The 22415-nt window shown below is 46.1% G+C and overlaps 1 protein-coding gene across 6 annotated transcripts in view; it reads right to left on the bottom strand.

Moving 5' to 3' along the window:
• The window catches only part of PDZD2 (PDZ domain containing 2), a 245239-nt gene that overhangs the window by 11114 nt on the left and 211710 nt on the right, over window positions 1–22415 (bottom strand). For 5 of the 6 annotated variants that reach the window (XM_081212580.1, XM_081212582.1, XM_081212581.1 and 2 more), the window contains 7 exons: window positions 19822–19903; window positions 18649–18752; window positions 17403–17574; window positions 15665–16470; window positions 14211–14355; window positions 6820–10369; window positions 5392–5509 (listed from right to left, as the gene is read on the bottom strand). In XM_081212580.1, the coding sequence (XP_081068706.1) occupies window positions 5392–5509; window positions 6820–10369; window positions 14211–14355; window positions 15665–16470; window positions 17403–17574; window positions 18649–18752; window positions 19822–19903 (4977 nt within the window). The remainder of the gene's footprint in view (window positions 1–5391; window positions 5510–6819; window positions 10370–14210; window positions 14356–15664; window positions 16471–17402; window positions 17575–18648; window positions 18753–19821; window positions 19904–22415) is intronic. The other variant, XM_081212583.1, reaches the window with a different exon arrangement.

Below are 22415 nucleotides of genomic sequence, written 5' to 3'. Positions count from 1 at the left end.
AATACTAAAGGAGTTCTGGAAAGACTGGGAAAGACATTCTGAGTTTATTTATGCTGCAAGGAAATCACAAAAAGTCAACTAAACCAGGATTTGGTTTGAGCTACGCCTTCTCAGGGGTTAACCCTAGAACCAAATTTAATGCCATGGCCCAGCCATGTTTTAACAATAAATGTGCAACAGGCCCTTCCAATGGCTTCCAGCCTTAATATTATGAAGATATTTTACTACTGCCAATTTTATTTGTTGCCTTAACTATTAAAAACCATTGCAATTTCATAGTTGTGTTTCATTTTAATTGTTCCACGGCTATTGGGTTGTATCCAATAGTGGCTTTGCCATAGCCCAGGAGCAAGGAACCGTCAGGCCACAGAGCCATTTCCTGGACTTATCCCTCACTGGTGACAATCCAAACAGGACCACAAAATTGCCAGCCTTGGAAGCCTCTTTTGAGTGGTAGCTGAAAAGAGCATTGCGAGCACTCGAGGAGACTGGGAATGAGAAGAAAAGAGGTGCTCCGTCACCTCTTTGCATCTGCCGCCCAAGGCGGATATCTCAATCTGCCTAATGGTAGGGTTGGCCACGTAGGAGGAAGGCAGGAGATGGCTGGTTCCTTCTGATCACCTGGCCTCCTGGAAACGGGAAATTCTGCTCAGAGATTTCCAACCCCTTTGACTGGAAGGTTATGCACTTCCTCCTGGGACTGGCTTATAGCTTAAACCTGTTGGTACAGCAAGAATGGAGCCTGTGGCGTTCGTACGGAGCCCCCGGTCATCTCACGGACTATTGACCCGTACACCACTAATCCGCTGCCACCAACCAGGTCCTCCCTGGTAAATTCACTTTAGTCTCAGTCAGCTTTTCAATTAATAAAGAAGAGTGCATTTTATTTCAGACACAAACAAAACTTTTACAGCATTCCAAACATTGTTGCTCTTTACTTTCTTAGTCTTATTTTCCTCTCTCTATCTCTTCTACCTCCCCACACTCAAGAAATCACTGCCCTAACTGTCTCTCTATTACCAACTGCCTTTCCCAACCAGCCAACCCACGAAATCCAACCATCTACCCACCCACAACTCGCAACAAACTCCTCCCAGAACTAGTTTTATAGACCCACTGACTCCACCCCCCTGGGTCCTGTCTGTGCAACCCACTTAACTATTTCCCCTCCAGCACTCTCCCATATATGTTAATGTCACAGAGCCAATCACTGATTCCAGAGAGGTCTCAGTTTTGAGTTTACAGGACGTGGCAGGCCAGGAGGCCCCCAGCAAGCGGTATCTGCCTAACTGCGCCAACAGAGTTTTAGATGAATTTAGAAGTTGACGATCATCCTACTGTAGAGTAAGCGCCAGTGCTACGGATTGCATAATGTTTTCCAGCCTTTGTGCCACTTTGGACTTAAGAGCAGATGTGAGAAAGTATGCAGACACAGACCGTGTTCCAAGAAGCATTTCAGTTTCATAAATATTTGAGTTCTTGGATTTTACAAACCGGCATGAATAAATAATCTCTCTACAGATTCCATGTGAAAACACTTAAAAGTGCATTTGATTACTTTTGGCTGGGAACAAAACCCAGTCTTCGTATTTCTGCAAAACTCGCCAAACCCACCTGGCTCAGCTCAACTCATGGGATAACAAGCTCTAACCAGGTACCGGAATAGAAGAAAGGAGTTCTGGGAGGTCTCCTTCTCCCAGGATTCCCCTTACTTGGACCTACAGCCCAGATCAGGGGCCCGAAGCCTACACAAGGGATACAGACTTGGAGGCAAATGGAAGTTGGGGCTGGGCTGGGCAGACCACAATTGTGGTTGTTTTCAAATCTTGTGCACTCGGTTGAAAAAACAGAGTTTGTGCAACCATTATTGAGGTATTAAAGGCACCAGCAAGCAGACATCTATGTAGCTTTATGCAAAGGTCTTGTGAAATTCCACCTCTGCATATTACCAGGCCTGGAAAATTGCTAGTAGTCCAGTTATTTTCCTGACGTGGTAACTTAATATCTTACCAAGTGGGGTAAGGCCATTAGGCAAAGTGAAGTGGCCACCCTCAGACAGGTGATTTGGGGTGACTTGAAATGGTGGCAAACCCGTTAGTTATTTATTATTGTAGCATTCTCTTACAAAAGACCTTGGGGGGGTGAGAGTTTGGAGATGATCCCTGTAGAATGGTATGAAGGGGTGAAGCCTGGTTAGCTCTGAGAGATCCAGCAGAAAATGGCCGCTTACCCCTTTCATGGGTGGGCAGTAGCTGCCACCCCTCACATTCAGCCACTATCCCAGGCAACAATATTACATATGCCTGGCTGGTCATTTGACTTGTTTGGGGATTTCCCTGGGCTGGCCAGTCAGTGGGACAAATCTGCCTGCCAAAAAATAATTTAAACTGGGCAATCAGAGGCCCCACCTGGTGGGCAGTGCCTTGCTGGCTGACTGGGCTGCTCTCATAAAAGCCAGATGTACTAGACCCATTCAGTGCAGTTGTCAGAAGAACAAACCCACTCTCCCTTCCTTATCGTCTATTAGATTCCAGGCCAATCATTTATCTTGTATCAGGTACACCAACTCCTAGGGGCTGAGGCAGTTTTGCTCCTCTACCCCCTGGCTCCCCATGGCATTGCATAACATCGCAAATGGGTTCCCTCAATCCTCTTAAGAAGATGTCACCTGTGTCATGTATCCTAACATGTTTTAACTTTGCTTGTCCCTTACATTCTCTCTGTTTAGCCAGGATTTGATCCCTTGTGTTTCACAACCTTTCTATGATTGTCAATGGCTGGGAAGGAATTTCATTGGCCGGTCTAGAGGTTTTGCCTTTCCTCATAGCAAATCGTCACAACCTTTGGCAGTTAAGGCGTTGGGTGGAACCCTAGTCTTTGGGGTGAAGCAGTGCATCACCGTGTCCGGAACCAGCGGCGTACTCAGGGTACCCCATTAAAGGGGTCTCGGTGGAAGTCTCTGTCCGGAAGCCAAGCGCAGGGCAGTTGGGCCATAGAGCTTCCAGCAGCAACCTTAGGATGGCCACCTCAGTAGATCGACGTCTTGGGGAGGCCATAATCCTTGGCACAACCCTGAATAAGTTTCAGCCCTCCAGCAGAAGGCTGGAACAGATATACACCCCAATGCCTGAGCCAAAATTCTACCTACACCTGCAGTCAATAAAGTTGTGGCCACTTTGAACCCAGATGGTTGTCTGCTTGGTTCTGTTTTAACACACCTTACAGGGGAGGGTGGAGCTGCGACTGGGACCACAACTAGTGTCTGTTGTAGCTTCTCCTGAATAAAAGCTCCATGTTAACTATTAACTCTGCATATTGGACCCAGACGTATTACACTTATTATTGTATGTTTACTGCCAGGGAGAGGAAGAGGTGCTTGTGGGATTTTCTGTCCCTGATGCCAAAATAACGTGGCTGGCCTTGGGTAGCATGCAACTCAACGTTCAGTGGTGGTGGTTGTAGCCTCATTTGATGCCTCAGGCAGCAATATGTCTTCAGCCAGCCCTGTTAGCAAGGGACTGGCTTTCAGCCAAATTCGCATCACTTGCAACCTCCCTGTTTCTTCACTCAAAATCCCCTAACTGTTCTTCTGATGTTAAGAGTCCCACAACAAGGCTCTATTACAGACACTCCTATGTAAAATGTAGCTGGCCTTGTGAGCCAGATGTTTGGTGGTTTAGGATCAAAAACTTGCAGCCCAAGAAGAGCTACTGGAGGATTCAAAGCTTTGCCCAAGTGTAGCAGTGCATGTAATGCAAGCGCTGATGGATCCCCTACATGGATTTCTAGAGCAGCCCTTTTAAATATGGGATTGTCAAATATTTCAAATGTTAAGAGTGGGGAAAAAGAAGATGCCCTTCAAATAAACCAAAGGAATTTATAGCAGACATATTAAATCGGCGAAATTCTGAGCTAGTCGCAGAGTCGTTAATGGTACAAGATGGTCGGTAAGAATGAGGGAAATATCAGTACTTCAGTTTCCAATCTGAGTCTTTCGTGGCTTGTATGAATGTTGCAAAAAACTGATTATCACCCAGTGCATAAGAAGGAGGCATCAGCACACTCAGGGCAACATCAAGGTTTGAAGGACTGGGTGGGGGGATCCTAAGCGAGGGGAACTTAAGGGGAGAGGGAGCCCCAAAAAACAAGTTAATGGGGCACAAAATGTTCTCTCTCTCTCTCTCTCTCTCTCTCACACACACACACACACAAAATCCCTGCCAACTGGATGGGAGGGGTAATGAAACAGAGATAGCTCAGTTGGTTAGATCGTGGTGTTGATAACATCAAGGTTGCAGGTTCAGTCCCCATAAGGGACAGCTGCATATTCCTGCATTTCCTTTTGTACATCGTTGCTGTTATTAAATGGTTGAAAATTCAGAATTAAAAACTATTAGAATGTATTCACAAGAATAACATGTGGATGTTTAGCATGTTAAATACATGAGAATAGCATGTGGCATGTTATTTTCACCACTACATGCATTCGTGTGCACATCTTGCACTAGTACGTGTGTTCTTGTACCCCTTACTTGGCTTTAGTTTGCATTGCAAAATTCAGAGAGGAGCAAATTTTCGAAAGATTACTCTGTTTCAGTTCATTAGAAAGTGCAAATTAGGTAAGTTTCTCTTTAAATGCAAATTGAATCAAATTTCCACTGTTTCCCTAATATTAGCATAAGGAATATGGTGGTCAGGGTGACAAAGCAGCAGCTACTGGGAACAGGAGGCAGGCAAAACTGACCATGAGCCCAGAGTCACTGACTAGCCACAAGGAACTTGGCTGATCACCTGTGAAATAGCAGCAGGGCCCCTCTTGTGGAAACATTGCTCCAAATTGGCTACTGGGATCTTGGGAGCCTTTTTAAATATTTTTGAATCCTCAAGAATCTATCTGGTGCTGAAACACCAACAAATTACCTCTTTTGCTCCCTATGCAATATTTAAATATATATATGAAAGATCTCAGCCTGCCTTTAAGCAATACTAACCTTTTCCACGTGGGACACGGGTGGCGCTGTGGGTTAAACCACAGAGCCTAGGACTTGCCGATCAGAAGGTCGGCAGTTTGAATCCCGGTGGCGGGGTGAGCTCCCTGCTCCTGCCAACCTAGCAGTTCAAAAGCACGTCAAAGTGCAAGTAGATAAATAGGTACTGCTCCGGCAGGAAGGTAAACGGCATTTCTGTGCGCTGCTCTGGTTTGCCAGAAGCGGCTTAGTCATGCTGGCCACATGACCGGGAAGCTGTACGCCGGCTCTCTTGGCCAATAAAGCGAGATGAGCGCCGCAACCCCAGAGTCGACCGTGACTGGACCTAACGGTCAGGGGTCCCTTTACCTTTTCCACGAGTAAGCTGAAAAATATTGGCCATTTTGATCTTGTGTAGGCTTACCTCAGCTTGTTCTTTGGCCTCCCGGAGTAAAGAAGGAAGGTCGCATTTTGTTGTCACTGAAGAAAGAACCGACTGCAATTTCTGCTGATCCAGAGTGGAGACCAAGAGTTGATCCAAGCTAAAATATGCAAGTGCAAAAAAAGGTGCTCTGGATGAGACTGCATAATGGTGTAACAGAAAGAGAAATTTCTATTCCCAAAGGAGGAAACGGCCAGGAATTAAGACATTTGCACTGTCCTGCAAAATCTGGTTCGGAGGAGCAATACCTAGTCCAACTATATTGTTCCTCCTAGCTAAGTATTTTCTACACCAACTGGCAGCAGCAGTCCAGAGGTTCGGAGAGGAATCTTCTCCCGGTCCTGCTTGGAGGTGCTGGGAATCGAACCCGGGACTTGCTGCATGCAAAGCGTGCGCTCTGCCACTGTGCTACAGCAATTCCTCAAGATGGAGTTGTGGCAGGGAAGGAGATGTGGTGAGCTAAGGGAGAGGGAGAAACAGAAGAAGCACTGGGGCTGCAGCGGAGAACAAGAAGCAACAGAATGTAGTCAGGGCAGGATGTACGCTGTGATTCTGCAAGAGAGCTGAAAAGGAGCAGAATGTGGTATATGGTGCAGAGGACAGCTTCTAACAAATCTTTGCATCCATATTTTTTTTTTTAAAGTATCCAAGTTTCTAATTTTTACAGCTTCAAATACATGTTTGGAAACGTGTGGGCAATGCCTTGTGAAGTTTAAGAAGCTGAACAGGGTTTGTAGGACTGATGTGGAGGGGCATGAGTGCCCTGTGCCGGCCCCCCTTGTCTTTCACTGTGCTTAGCAAAACCAGTCTAGATTATGCAAAACAGTTTCAGAATAAATGTAGGAAAACAAGAGGAAGTACGCAAAGCTTTCTGCTGTGCATAAGTTGCTCGCTGTTGCAGAATCCAGCTTTCCATGGCACAGAATGAGATGATAATGATGATGATGATAGATTTTTATTTATATCCCACCCTCCCCAGCTGAAGCTGGGCTCAGAGTGGCTAACAACAGTAAAATAATACAGCATTCTAAAATCAATTCATTATAAAACCTGGAAGCAAGATTTTTATGCTTTTGTGCAGAGTCTGTAGCCCAGAATATGGGGTTGCTTCCACATAGGTGTTTATTATTGAATCAGTGCTCCCCATGCATACAACTTTTGGGTACAATCCACACAAAATGTCAGTCCACCCCCCCCCCTTTAATCTGGATTTACCCTTTCCAGAAAGAATCCTATAAGCTTGTTGCCAATGTCCATTAACCTGTTTGCAAATTCACACCCCACCCCCCAAAATCCGGAAGCACCCTACATCTTGTGACTTCTGGGAATGCTTTGCTGTGTGGCTTTCAGGCTCTGGGACCTGACCCACTCGCAACATAAAACCAGTGCAATGGAAACAAGGCCACTAACCTGATTGACCAGCTCTTCCCCGAGTGCGTCTTGTTCAGGTCGGCGTCGTGTTGTAGCACTTCGTCATCGGAGGCTGACCCAGGAGTGCCGCAGCTGCTGTTCCAGGGACTACTTTCCTTCGAATGCTGCCTGCTTGCTGAAACAAGACTGGAGAGCCCGGGGCATTCATTCATACTGGCTTCGGTTTCAATGGGAAAGCCAAGAGGTCTCGCTGCAGGGGCAACTTCCAGTTCCGTTTTGAAATGAGAAGGTGCAGATTCCACAGAGAAGTCCTCGCTGCACAGCTTGTCGAGGTCGGGCATGCTCAAAGCCCGCAGTTCCCGGATCTTAGAGCGGGACAAGGGTGCGTGCCTGATGTGCCCACCTGAAGCTCTGCTTCTTCGGACGGTGGGGGTAGATGGCGGCAAACAATTTGGACCTCCCAAAGCACCACACCTTTCGCCCTTTTCTAAGTGATGAGCATCATCTTTGCTGTTCTCAGAGGGATTCTGCGGCAGTTGCATTAATGCCGCACTGGTTGATGATTTTGTCATCTGCGCGGGGGCCGGGGTTTCGCTTTCACAATAGGAACTCAAACTACGTCTCAGCGCCTGGACAGGGTCATTGATGTTGCTAGCCGAAACCGCAGAAGTACCGCCTGACAGCCTTCTACCAATAGGAAGCTTTGAGCCGAACGAGGTGGAGTGTATGTCTATCGCTTTGACCAGGGGCCTATCGAAATTGGCAAGGTTCTCAAACGATTTAATTCTCTGTTTCACGGAAAAAGAGGAAATGGGATCATGTGGCCAGTTGAGCTCATAATAGTAATAATTCCTCCTGCAGGTTTTCAATTTGTCCGCGATTCTGCTGCTGCTGCTATTGGTCGAAGGCAATTCTTGACTGTTTGATTTGGGGGCGCTGTGAGGCGTCTCTATTCCATCTTTCGTGCCATTCATCAGACTGAGGTGGACAATTTTTAGCATGCCCAACTCTGAATGGGGGTACTTTTCGCCCGAAGCGTTGCTCAGGATATCCTGGACACAATGTGTCGGCGAATCCATAACATGGCTGTCCTCCCTCAAATGATTCGATAGCTGGGTAGGCACTGAGTAGGTCCTTGTCACAGGCTTCAATGCATTGTGCATGTTTTCTTCCTCAACGGTGCTCTGCCTAATGTTCTGAACATTGCTTTCTGGTTTGCTGGCCAACCTAGCGTGTCCTTCCTCCTTCTCCAGGGGCAACTTGGGAACCAATGAGGGTGGTGGGAAGGAGCTAGAAGACAGCCTCACCTCAATGAAAGTCCGCTGAATTTCCTGGCCTGGCTGGGGTTGCTGGGTAGGGGAACAAAGGAGGCTCGAAGACTCTTTTTTAAAAGGCTCAGGGTTATGCAATCCCGACGGCTTGATTTCACACCCATCACGATTCAACAGTACATGGTTTTCCGTCCTGTTACTCAAGAGAGTCGTTTCAGAATCTGTATTTACTTGGGAAGGGTTTTCTCTTGTGTGGTGTTCATCCGATGTACCTCTTGTGTCATTATTTAGAACCACCTGACCTGTGACCTCTGCATCTTTTTCCTCTGCAGGATTCTCTGCCGTTCCAGAATCGCCAAGTTCCAAACTGCTAATGGGTTTATCTTTCTTGGCTTTGACGCTGCTCCTGTCGCCGTTTGATAAAGGTAGAGGCGATTCTGGAGGCACGGCTGAACATGGCTTATTTTCCTCATCCTGTTGAAGAATCCTGGAGCCCATCGAAAGGCTCCTGCTGGGTGGTTCCAAATGTGTGGCCAAGTTATGGAGCGATGTGCCTTTCTTTGGGAGAAGCCTGGGTGACGACTGGAAGGGAAGGGATGCTTTCTTCGGATCAGGGCTGCCGGTTTTTGCAGGAGCAGCGCTCGGGGCATCCGACTGAGTCTTGGACTTGCTTTTAATGATAAGACCCTTTAACTTTGGCCCTGGCTTGTTCCGTTGGTTGTTTGAAAGAGTTTCCGCTATACTCTTCTGGGGAATCCCTCTAGTTTCATGATGCAGTTTTTTGGAAGAGGAGGGACTATGTGGGACTACTGTGCTCACTTTGCACTGGCCAGAACTTTGGATTTTGACGTTTGGACATTTTGAGGCATTTGCCTTTTCACTCTTTCCTGGCAATTCGTGAGCAGCAGCGGCCTTACTCAGATCTTTCGATTTTGTCAAAAGGGGAGATTTGGGACTGTTGACTGTTCTCTGTGACGTACAGTTCACAGGATGGCTGTCTGGTTTGTTCAAGTGGCTCAAATCACCGGTTCCTTTCTTCGCTGGAGCAGAATTGCAACCAGCCATATGACTGCCATCATCTGCTGCTAAATCGTTTTCTGTATGCAATGGCTCCTTCATATTGGATTGGTCTTTGTCAAGCAGATTGCAGTCCCAGCCATTTATGGTTTTCGTCATGCACAAGTGCATGTCTTGGGCATCTCGTTTGGAAGCCTCACATGCCCCCTCAAGCCTTTCTTTGCTTTCCATGCTTATTCTCTCTCCTCTCCTTAAGGGGCCATCATCATGGAAAGAGCAAACTGCACTGCTGTGATCTAACCTATCAATCCCAGATGGAGAAACCTGAGAAGGAGAAGGAAAGGCTGTGGAGGGAGCCACCTGTTCTGTACCAAAGTGCCTTGGAGAATGTGGCTTTTCTAATAAGGCTGTCCCACTGGATCCTTCCAGCGAACCAATTTCTGCCTTGATTTCAGTCTGTAAAACACCATTAGAAGGACTGCATTCTGGTGGATGACGAAATACTTTGGGGGTAGGTGGGACCAGCTGTTCCTGAGGAAACTGTTGCTGCTCACTACTCAGACAGCAAAGTTCAACTCGCTCCTCGTCTGACTCAACTGCCTTATGAGTCTCCAAAGGATTGTCACAAGCAGGCTGCGAGGGGGAAGCTCTGGGAGTTTCCGCTACAGATTCTGTGTCTGAACTGGAATCTTCAGCGGTAGCATACATAGATTTGGGGACAGTGTTCACTTTGCTCTCCATCCCAGCCAGGGTGTCTTTGTTTAAACTGCTGAAATTCCTGGAATAGTTACTCAAACGGGTTTGGTTCACAGTGAAAATCTTGCTCGTGTTAATGGAATCCAAGACAGAAAACCCCAAGATTTCTTGTGTGTTAGTGGCATCATTCAGAGTCCTACCTGGAAGGTCATTCTTCATTATATCTGCTCCAGAATGAGAACAGGAATCTTCCCCCCTCCTATCCGCATCTTCCCTGGCACACCTGTCCCTGATGAATGAAGACTTAGCATCTTTTTCATCCGAGGAAGGTGTTTTGCCAAGGAAGTCATCCGTGTCTCTCAATGGTACCACAGTGCTGTCCTGAGCATAGCTGCTTTCGAAGGAATCTGCTGCTGTTGCATTGGTCTTTGCATCAGACGGCAACGCTGTCCCTTCTGCCACGTAATCGGGGTTGCCCCCGTGCAAAGGTTCTTGGTGGTTTGCAAAGCTCCTCTCTTCTTCGATCATGAGAATATTGCTTGGATTTCTCTGAACTGCTTCGTCTGCCTCCGAAGATACAAGGAGATTTGCAAATCGGTTCGTAGCTGCATAAAGAAGGAAGCAAAGAACCAATTTCAGCTTCTAAAGTAGGCGATATTGCAAACCGTACACAAGTGTCTGGTTTTTATTTCTAAAGATCTAGCCGAAGTCCAGTGATGGATAGGAATCTTTCAACCAATTTTCACCATGCTCCCAGATAGTGGTAATATAATCCAACTAAAAGTAAATACTTACATAATATGTTATAAAGTGCTAAAAGTATATTTCACAACACATCTGCTATCTCTTAGTAGTCCTTACAACATCCCTATAGGTAAAGGTAAAGGTACGCCTGCCTGTACGGGCCAGTCGTGTCCGACTCTAGGGTTGTGCGCCCATCTCACTTAAGAGGCCGGGGGCCAGCGCTGTGTCTGGAGACACTTCCGGGTCACATGGCCAGCGTGACGAAGCTGCTCTGGCGAGCCAGCACCACCGCAGCACACGGAAATGCTGTTTACCTTCCTGCTATAAAGTGGTACCTATTTATCTACTTGCACTTAAGGGTGCTTTTGAACTGCTAGGTGGGCAGGAGCTGGGACCGAAAGACGGGAGCTCACCCCGCCGCGGAGATTTGAACCGCCGACCATACGATCGGCAAGTCCTAGGCACTGAGGTTTTACCCACAGCGCCACCCGCGTCCCTTATAAGGCTACATCCCTATAAGGCAGGCCATTTGAGGGGGAGGATGCTTAAAGCCAAGTTAAGATCAGAACGGGGTCATCCAGTTAATAGTCTGGGCTCTTTTCTTGCACTAATTCTATTTCTTTGTTTCCCAATTTTTATTTTCTGCCTTAAGTCTCTTAACACTTGCAGTTTAACCCTCCAGCACAACAAAACCCCTCTCTGTTTTAACCATGCATCCTGTCGAAGTCTGAACGGCGCTATGAATAGTATTTTCATATTCCAAAGGGATAGGATTGCAGGCTTGACCTTGTCAAGTAGGCCAGCAAGCTTTTGTTACATTGAGCCACCATCTGTTCCTCTGTAACCCAGCTGCCATCTTGGAAGGAATGTTTGGAAATCTTGGCCTGATGTGAGGAAACTTAGAACTCAGAAGCACCTCTGGAGTGCCTCTGAACCAGGTGCAACGTCTTATGGGTCTGCGCATAGGATTTCAGGGCTGAATATCGAGGGATTCCCTATGGTCACTATGAACAGCAATCAGCTTGTGTTCCACTTCAGTTGAAGCACTGCCTAAACAGCCCGTGCAGCATTTTTTTTAAAAAAAGCATTTGTTTTACATTTGTAAATAAAAGCTCGCTTCATTTATTTCACATGTAGCTGAATGTGCAAATACATTTGACCACTGAATGTATTTTGCCACTGATAAACATGATGTTGTTATGGAGACTCTGTGTGTGGTTTCTAGTTTGTGATGGCTCTTTCACACATCCCTTGGAATTTGCTGCCAAGGAGTGTGGTGGAGTCTCCTTCTTTGGAGGTCTTTAAGCAGAGGCTTGACAACCATATGTCAGGAGTGCTCTGATGGTGTTTCCTGCTTGGCAGGGGGTTGGACTCGATGGCCCTTGTGGTCTCTTCCAACTCTATGATTCTATGATTCAATTCTGATTTATCATAGTCTTTAGTTGCAAATTAATTTTATCTGAATGTTGTTTTTATTATTATCTTTAAAAAGTTACCTACTGTGATCATCTGAGCCTAAAATGCATTACAGATTACCCTTCTGGTGCCATACAAAGAACTTTAGATTTGTCAGCCTCTTTTCTTTTAAAAAAAGAAAAAATTATATTGCTTGTATTGAATTATTGAATGCTAACCATACCCAGGGCAGTCCCACTGAAGTAAAGTATCTGATTAACTCAGATCTGTTAATTTCAGTGGGTCTACTCTGTGTAAAACTGAGTTGGCTACAACATGTGGGTTTAAAGCACTGTTCTTGGGTTTTGGATTGTATTTTTATTCTGTCCTGTCACATTTCATCTGTTTACTTGTAAAGCACCCTGGATACTGATGTTAAAGGGCAGTATGCAAACCCACGAGCAAACGAATGAATGGATTTAAACAAATAAAGAAAATAGTTTCATTTCATGAAATGGCTATTGTGGGCATGCTACAAGGTCAGTCTCTGAATGGCAAATCACTGGGGAGCAATAGCGGAAGGGGTTATTGTCCTCATGCCCCTAACCCAACCCTGTGGGCATCCTGGAGGCTTCTGATTGGCCACTGCTGGAAACAGGATTCCTGGACTAGATAGATCTTTGGTCTGATCCCCCAGGGCTCTAATGTTCTTAGCGTATATTTATCACTCCAGGGAGCAGCATCTGACTCTCACGCTGCAATCCAGTGCAAGTTTACTCAGAAGCATGTCCCACTATGTCCAGTGGGCCTTACTTTCAGGAAAGTAAGTCTCAGGATTGCAGCCTCAGTGTAAATTTTGTTGCTGTAAAATAGTTGAAGGTTTAACACTTGTAGACTGGGAGACCCACTGTAAGGCAATTTATTGACAACAAGGTGTAACTTGCACATTGGAGAAACTGGTGTGGAGCTCATTTTTGCCGCCAAGTGAGTACCACTGAAGATATTTTTCTATGTTGGCATGCACGTGTGGAAGCTTTTGGGGGCCAAATCATACATAACATTGTTCCTCCAAATAGCAATTGCATGATTTTTAAATTACAGATAGGTAGCCGTGTTGGTCTGCCATAGTCGAAATAAAAAATTCCTTCCAGTAGCACCTTAAAGACCAACTAAGTTAGTTCTTGGTATGAGCTTTCGTGTGCATGCACACTTCTTCAGATACACTGAAGATATACTGAAGTGTATCTGAAGAATATACAGAATGCCGCGGCGAGACTCCTTATGGGGTCTTCGCTGCGAGAGCACATTCATCCGGTATTATACCAGCTGCACTGGCTCCCGGTGGAGTACAGGATCAGGTTTAAGGTGCTGGTTTTAACCTTTAAAGCCCTATACGGCCTAGGACCCTCGTACCTACGGGACCGCCTCTCCTGGTATGCCCCACAGAGAAACCTACGGTCTGCAAATAATAACATCCTCAAGGTCCCAGGCCTCAGAGAGGTTAGGCTGGCCTCAACTAGAGCCAGGGCCTTCTCGGCTGCAGCTCCAAACTGGTGGAATGCTCTGTCAAAAGAGACTAGGGCCCTGCGGGACCTGACATCTTTCCGCAGGGCCTGCAAGACAGAGTTGTTCCGCCAGGCCTTTGGTCAGGGCGCAGCCTGACTCCCTCCTCTGGCAACCTGCACATAATTCTGCTTAATTGGTTGCCATCAATTTGATTTAATTAATTTTTATAATGAAATATTTTTAGATTGTGTGATTATTTGACTGATTATTTGACTGTTGTTAGCCGCCCTGAGCCCGGCTTTGGCTGGGGAGGGCGGGATATAAATAAAATTTATTATTATTATTATTATTATTATTATTATTATTATTATTATCCAAAGGAAAGTTCCCACCAGTGATTTCATCTCAATGCAAATAGCAGCTGTGGTGGGGCCCCCAATCTAGATTGACACTGTGGTAAGAGTGAAGGGTTGGAGCTGTCCTCTCCCTGACTTGGGTCTTTCCGCTCCACCCCAGCTATTATCTGCTTAAAAAAATATTATTATTGGGCAGTCGCTAATGTCATGTTGCTTATTTCATAAAATTGATTCTTGCTTGACTGTAAGGAAAAAACAGCAAAGCGTTTTCTCTGTATCTCCCCGTGTAACAGCAAAGGGATGCTTTGGTTTATGCTTCTTGTCTTTTAAAACCCTCTTTTGTTCCTTACCTAGATAATATATATACAGCATACAACTGCACAGATTTACTGATCGCCTACCCCAGCTAAATCTTGCAGTACCAAAAGGGAAGCAAACCTCTTACCAGCAACAGCTTTCTGGATTTCCAGTGTGATGGATGTGGGGAGACCTCGTACGTATTGGCAGACCTCCTCGTAAGAGAACCCATGGATTGGGACTCCGTTGATGGCAAGGATCTCATCTCCTGGAACCAGCTTCCCCATAGACGCCTGTTAAAATTGCAGTTAGGGGTGCATTCAGAGGAAACAATTCAGAGGGCAGAATAAAGCTATTTATTATTATGGTTTAGCAGAGGGGCAGCCAAAATGGTGCCTTCTCTATGTTGTTAGACTACAACTCCCATCACCTTGTCAGCATGGCCAATGGCCAGAGATGATGGAACTTGCAGCCCAAGAACTTCTGGAGGGCACTATGTTGTCTACCCCTGCTTTATTGTTACACCTGAATGCAGCCAATAACTACCTTGCCAGATCAAGACTGCAGAACTCAACTATTCTGGCATGTGGTGTCCACCAGCCAGCCACCAGCCAGATGTCTTGGAGAAGCTGAAAAATCAGGCAGGAAGACAATGGCACTATCCCTATTACTTGACCCCACCATCTGGAACTCAAGATAGGCTGGCTCTGAACACAGAATATTACAAATTATCGTGGCTATGTTGGCATCCATCTGTCTCAAGAGACAATGGTGTGAGCCTCCAGGGGAGAAGTCAAACCACGGTGTTAGCAGCACTGAAGTGACTTTCCACAGTGCCGAAGCCTACGGAGATGACAAGACCTCCCTCTCGGCCTTTCTGATGTGGTCCAAAGGAAAGCAGAGCAGGTTTGGCATGGCTAATAGCATAGATAAACTTATCATTCACAATTCTGCCCTTTTATTTTTACTAATGCCACCTATGCCATGAGATGCCTCTGTTTCTTGTTTCGATGAGTTACTGCTGGCTTCCAAAAGGGGGCCCTCTTCATAATAATTTGAAAACCACAAGCCTAGGTAAAAGAGATGAATAAATAATCACGAGCTAAATTTTTTAAACTTAAATGGCAGTCCAGTTGTTCTTCCCTCTCAAGGAGCTACGGGCCTTTAAAAAATTAATATTTTCTGCTTCTAAACGACTTGCTCTCTATACGGCTCCAATCACTCATCCCGCAAAACTGGCAGAGTGGCAATGATCACTGCTGTAATTACAAAAATGGATTCGTTCGGAACAGTGAATTTTCCCCATTGACTCTTTAGTTGAAACCAGCTAGGATAGGTATGCGCTGCCAAGACCTCCCATTAATAACAGCATCTTTTTGCAGGGGTTGAGGAAACTGGAAGACCCACAAAATTAACGCTGCCGCTGAATATAACTCTTTAACAGCATCACCCTATATATGTTTATTCAAAAGGAAGCCCTGCTGAGTTCAATGCTCAATAAGACTTAACAGCACCCTAAATTTCCTTGCATATGCTGGGCTTCCTTCAGTACTGATATCCTATCAGGAAACACAAAAAGCAGGGAAAATTCAAAGCGAGTACCCTTTCAGCTGCTCCTCCCGGCCGCAAGCCTGTTATCACGACACGCAAGGGGATGGCATGGATTTCCAGGTCAAGGCCAAACGATTCATTTTCATTCCGAGTTAAGGTGACTGCTTCTGGGTGGCTCTGCCCAAGAGGACTCTCCTGTGTTTCGCTCTTCCGGAGATGTGGAAGCATCCTCCCGCTAGCTCTGTTCGAAGCGCTGTGCTCCTCGTTCTTCTGCCGCGGGATGCCATGGTATTCGATGCTCATCAGGCTTTTGACTCGAGTGACAGCTTTGTGCTCCAGCTTAGGGGATCTCTTGGACTCCAGCTGCGCCTCCCGAAACTCCTTCAAGCTCAGGTGACCCGGGTGAAGCTCAGGCACGTTCGCGTAATCAAATGATTTGACCGGGAGGAAAGGGGAGTCCGCTGCGTGCTCGGCAGCGCTGTCTGACGGATCCCTAAAGCCAGCGGCAGCTGGATCGTTGTGCAAATTTGTCCCTGGTTCTCTTTCTGGGTTTGTTGAGCCACCTTTGACAGGAGAAGTTGCAGTGGCAAGCTCATAGTTGCCCTCTGCCTTCCTCTGGCCTTTGGGTCTTGGTCCCCTTTGTAGTCGAGCGCCATCTTGCTTGGAAAACTCATCCTCGTCGCTTGCGTCACCATCATAGAAAGCAAGTCTCCGCTGCCTCTGGAAGGAGGTACGCGGACCTTTGGGGCTATCGCTGAAGCTAACGTGCCGGGTAGTATTCTCCCTTTGCTTATTGAAGGGACCGGGTGAGTTGTTTCCACTACTCGGTGAATCGCATATGCCCGATTCTTTGGTAGCTAGGGAAGAATGCATGAGATTATGATTTTGCAACTTAATGACTAAAAAAAACAACAACCACCAGAAAATTGGTGGTAGCCAACCAACAAGTCCCACCAGTACAAGAACTTTTGATAGTGCAACAAGACTTCCCCCTCCCCCACCACCATGTGCTACCCAAATCTGCTCCGATGTCAGGGACTGTGCTGAGGAGGGCTGCACTGAGGAGGAATGGTGGGAGCCTTCCCCTTCCCCCTGATCCTGAATCTTCCCAGGAGCAGGAGGACAGTAAAGATTTGGAACAGCGGCTTGCAGAGGGGCATAGTTCAGAAGGCAGAAGCTGGGAAATTCTGGATGGGGAACAGCTAGGAGAAGAAACACTGGGAGAGAGAGGGTTAACAGGTTCACTGTCTCTGGCAAGCATTCCTTCGCTCTCCCCAAGGTCAAGAAGAGCTCATAAAGTGGCTGAACAGAAAGTACACAAAGCATAGAGGGGGCAAGCTCAGATTCCATGACGTAGGAGTGACGTAGATATGGGGATGTAATGATATCCTTAATTGGGAGCACCACCATTTTAGGAGATGGATTCTTTGTTCTCTTGCTGTCATTATTAAAGTTTCTAACTGGTAAGAAGACTCCCTTTCCCTTGTTCTGCTTATCTACTGCCACCGGGGGGGTGGGGGGTGGGGGGAGCTAATTCCCTGAAGCCTGACATCTGGCGGGTTGGGGAAATAGATTTAGGGGTTGCAGGAGAAAGAAGGTGAGAAGTCCTGTTGCACAAGAAGAAATCCTCATGCCAATGGGAGATGTTGCTTTGCTCTACTTTGGATACAGCCCGATATCCTCATCCTCTTCCAAGCCAAAAACTCAAGACAATGCATAAAAAAGGCAGTAACAAAGGGAGTAACCGTCAAACATCTTTCAGGTTCCATGCATTGTCACCCTCGCTTACCTGGAATACCAGGAGAAGGAAAACATTCATCTAAGGAGCTGCTCCCACTCTTTGGCCGGAGCGGCTCCTCATCGCTAGAGCCAGTTATTGTAGTCTCTGAAAGTGACAGCTGGCTTGCTCCGTCTTGTAAGAAGTATTGGGAAAACTCCGTTTCAGAATTGATGGATCCCTGCTGAAATAAAGCCCGGGGGGGGGGCAGGGTGGTCAATTAGAGCAGTGCCATATATATATTTTTGAAATTATATTAAAAAAAGATTACAACAAGAATATCTATAGACAATAAAAACCACAAACATGTAAAAGTCAGAGAAAAGCAGCTAACCGCTATGGAAAGGTGTTTTCTTCGTTGCCTGCATTAGCTGGGCAGCACGTAAAAGTTTTTGACCAGCTTTTAAAGGTTAAAACAGGCTTCCCATGGGCAACTGGTTGGCCACCAGTAATCTGGTCTGGATTGGCCTTTGGTGCGATGCAACAGGCTTCTTCTTATATTAATACATAACTTGTTCCATTGTCAAGCTACATTTGCTACAACCCTCTGTGCTCTGGCACATTGTTACATTGTGAGATGAGGGTGGAAAAACACATCTTTGCTCTCTTCTATGCTGGCTCCCCTTCCCACAACAGCTTCAAGGGTAGAGCTGCAGCACATGACTTCCCCCAAAGGATCCTGGGAACAATAGTTTGTCAACGGTGAAAGGAACTGTAGCTCTGTGAGGAGTAAACTACAATCCCCAGAATTCTTTGGGGGAAGACATGGGCTTTTGATGTATGGTGTGTTGGCAGTCAACGTATGTTTGAGGGGCTGGGCTTTTGGATTGTGGGAGGTTGGTGAAGATGTTTTAACCATTTTATATTTTTAGCCACTTCCCTAGGATGCTCACAAAAGTGGATATGTGTGTGAGGAAGCTCCAGGATTTTCCCTGTTGAATAGTGGAAAAGATGGATGAAGGACACAGCTCTGTTGGATTCACATCTCTTTATTTCAGCAGTTAGAACTGCTCCTGGAATCAGACTGACTGCAACCTAGCTGGCTGCTTTATATAATACTAAGTAACTTGAAACAGTAACAACTCACAACCAGCTAACCAATCAGGAGCGACAGTTTTCAATCCTTCATTTACATACTGGTGGCCCTGAGTGAGAACTGCCACTAATCTTAATACATAACATTCCCCAAGCAATATAATGATCAACTGAAGTTCACACTCAAAACACAAATCATATTGTTGAATTTTAATTATTTTACCCGGCTCCCTGGCTCCAAGAAACGCTTCATTGTCCAGCTCAAGGGTGAGGAGGCTTCTGTCTGCTTGGACTTCACACTAGGCGATGGGCTTTTGGGCAGATTCCCTGTTAAATACAATTTGGTTAGACAGTGAAGATTTCAGATTGAAAAACTACTTGCACATAAGCCATTATTATCAGTCTAACTGGAGTCTGTGCATGGTGGGGAGTAAGGTGAGGTTTCAATATCTTGGGGATCAATGTACAACATGTGACTGTTCAGGGCCCCAGAGTAAGGAGCCCCACTCCTTGAGAAGTAACATCTAACAAATCATATTCAATATTTGGAAGAGGCGAGAATCTAACAGCCAGTCATTTGAGATACTGTGTTGTGGAAATAACTGAGTGGATCTACCTAAAGAAGTGTCTGGCATGGCCCAGCTACAACTGGTACACCAACAATTCTCCTTACTTTGCCTAATCGTTTTTTTGTCTATGGTTTTGTCGTATATAAAAATTAATGAGGATTTATGCCTTAGATAGGGACGCGGGTTGCGCTGTGGGTTAAACCACAGAGCCTAGGACTTGTCGATCAGAAGGTCGATGGTTTGAATCTCCGTGACGGGGTGAGCTCCCGTAGCTCGGTCCCTGCTCCTGCCAACCTAGCAGTTCAAAAGCACATCAAAGTGCATGTAGATAAATAGGTACCACTCCAGTGGGAAGGTAAACGGTGTTTCCGTGTGCTGCTCTGGTTCGCCAGAAGTGGCTTAGTCATGCTGGCCACATGACCCGGAAGCTGTACGCTGGCTCCCTCGGCCAATAAAGCGAGATGAGCGCCACAACCCCAGAGTCAGCCACGACTGGACCTAATGGTCAGGGGTCCCTTTACCTTTTATGCCTTAGATAAAGAGCACTTTTGTCGTGCTTTTCATCCCATGTAAAAGCACAGAAATGGAAGAGGGCCTGTTTTAATCCTACTCGATCTACTTTTCCCCGAACCCCTGGGAATGTGAACTTTCCCCCTGTAAGTGGGAGAGGAAGGTGACCTGAGGGGGAAGAGAGCTAACCAGAGAGGGGAGTGCCCATGACTCTCTCTCAAAATTCCAAGTGCACCCATACGGCCAAAAACATTAGCGACCTCTGGAGTAAATAACAGACCAATAGGATGCAGTGTTAAAAGCAAATGAGCTCGTACCTGTGGTGTGAGGGGAAGAAGCGTCCTTGCTTTCTCTCTGAGTGGTGCGGGCAATGGCTTCATCCATTTCTTGTTCAGAAACCTAATGTGAAGTTGAAAAAAGTACACTAAAGTTTATACAGCAAAGGATGCTCACTGCAAGATTTCTGGTTCTCGATGATTTATTATACATATTTTTATATCTAAATGCAACCCCAGCCAATAATCTATGTTGAAATTGAAGGTTCCAAGTAATCTCCAAGGACACATACAGCTGATTGCAATAATCCAATCAGGAAGTTATCAGAGTATGGAGTACAATTGCTTTGTCCAAAAGGCACCACAACTGGCAAACCAGTCAAAGCTGGAAAAAGGTGCTCCTAGCCACAGAGGCCACCTGAAACCAGGAGCACTCCCAAACTGCAAATCTGCTCCTTCCAGAGGAATGCAACCCCATTCAGGGCAGCCTACCTCCTTGCCTCCTGGATGTGAGAATTAATTTTGGACACCAATGTCTCTTCAGGATTCAGCTTCGGTTTACTGGCCCATATCCAACCCAACATGACCTCCAAACATAGTCTAAACACCTCAACTGACTCTCCTGATTCAGATGGAACAGAGAGAGAGAGCTGGATGTCATCTGCATATTGATATACCTGAAGGAGCACCTCTGACCCCATCTTTCAGCCCAGACGCCGAGGTCCAGCTCCAAGGTTCCTCAGTGGTTCTCTTATTGTGAGAACTGGTTACAGGGAACCAGGCAGAGGGCCTTCTCAGTAGTGGCGCCCGTCCTGTGGAACGCCCTCCCACCATATGTCAAGGAGATAACCAATTATGACCTTCCATAGATATCTGAAGGCAGCCCTGTATTGGGAAGTTTTTAATGTCTGGTGTATCATGTGTGGTTTTTATATTCTGTTGGAAACTGCTCAGAGTGGTTGGGGCAACCCAGTCAGATGAGTGGATGGTGAGTAACAAAGGGGACAATATGGAACCCTGACCCACATGACAGGACATCACCCACATCCCTGGAGGTTGAAGCAGAACCACTGAAGTACAGCGCCCCTAACCCCCACCCTCAGAAGGTCCACAGAAGCAACAGCTATAGAGAAATCAAGGAGAATGAGCAGGATTGCACCCCACGCTCCCCATTTCTCTCCCTCATGTTGATAAATGTCACCAACAAAAGCGGCCAAGGCAGTTTCAGTGCCATAACCAGGCCTGAAGCCAGACTGCAATAGATGGAAATAATCAGCTTCCTCCATGCCAGAACTGCAACAAGAGCCTTGTCCAGAAAGGAGATATTTGCAACTGGGGCCAAAGTCATTTAACACTCCTGGTTCTCGGGTGGTCTTCTTATGAAGGGGCTGCACCACCGCCTACTTCAAGGCAGATCGTACCTCCCCCTTCTTCAGTGAGGCATTACTCCCTCCCTGGACCCACCCAGTCAACTCCCTATGGCTTGTTCTAAGAAGCCCATATGGTCAAGGGGTCAAGGAGGCAGGTGGTCACTGTGCTTCTTCAAGGAGCGTGTCCACATCCGTCTGGCTGTAGATTATTTTGTATGCTCTGAGATACACATTAATAAAATCCATACTTATTTTTTAAAGCCAAAATGAAATCGGTGGTCTGTGGGTTTGTTTTTTAACTGCCCACCCAAGCCTCGGATACTTTTACTCCCAATAAACAATATACTGTACAGTGTTTGGATTTAAATGTGGGAGCTGGAAAGGAATTGAAATGCACAATCAACTTTTGTGGTTTGTAATGCCAGTGGAAATCAAATGCATCTTTCGAGAATTAAAATCAGGCACGTGGGTGGATCAGAAATCAGAACTTCGTTGACTAGAGAAGAACAGAATTAACCCCAAAGCAAACTCAGCAGTTTAAATGAGGTTTTAATGTCACATTCACTCAGAGTAATGAAAAAAGGGAGAAAAATATATTTTGTGGTAATGGTTTTGGAAGGACATAAAACCCCCGAATACCAGGTAATATGGTAACAAAAATATTCTGTGTGATGGAATGTAGATTAGCTATAAAAACATGGATATTTAAAGAAGGATGCCTTTTGTATACGCATATGCATGTATCGTCATCATTAATATGCACTGAGAGCCTTTTGGGCTTAAAGAGCAGGGTATAAATGCTTTCAACAAGCAAAAATTAAAATAAACAATGTTTTCATGTAAAACTAGACAAGTTCAACAGAAGTGAAACTTAAAAAGCTGTAAAATTGCAAAATAATGGAAAAATGTCCACTCCAAAACACAAGGCACTCTCTGAAATATGAAGGACTTTACTTACAAGCTACAGAAGTGGGCTTTGTGGAATTTCCTGGGGAAGGATGTTCTCCTATATCAGGGGTGGGGAACCTTTGGCTCATAGGCCAAACTTGGCAAGCCAGGACATTTTGGGGAGCCATGCCCACTCGCCCCATGTGTGACACTGGGCAGGACACCAGGTGGATAGTGGATAATGGCAGAACTTTAAAGGAACAAACAAGAACAAAGCATGCTTGCATCAGCTGCTGGGAGGCGGGAGAGCACCTTCCTCAAGGAAGGAAAAGCTGTTTGTATTCAATGGAAACTCCTTCTCCCTCCCAGCATTGCTTT

The sequence above is a fragment of the Podarcis bocagei genome, assembly GCF_964188305.1.
Source record: "Podarcis bocagei genome assembly, chromosome: 11".
Taxonomy (NCBI): Eukaryota; Metazoa; Chordata; class Lepidosauria; order Squamata; family Lacertidae; genus Podarcis; species Podarcis bocagei.
The sequence above is the reverse complement of the archived record's forward strand: the minus strand, read 5'-3'. Positions and strand labels throughout refer to the sequence as shown.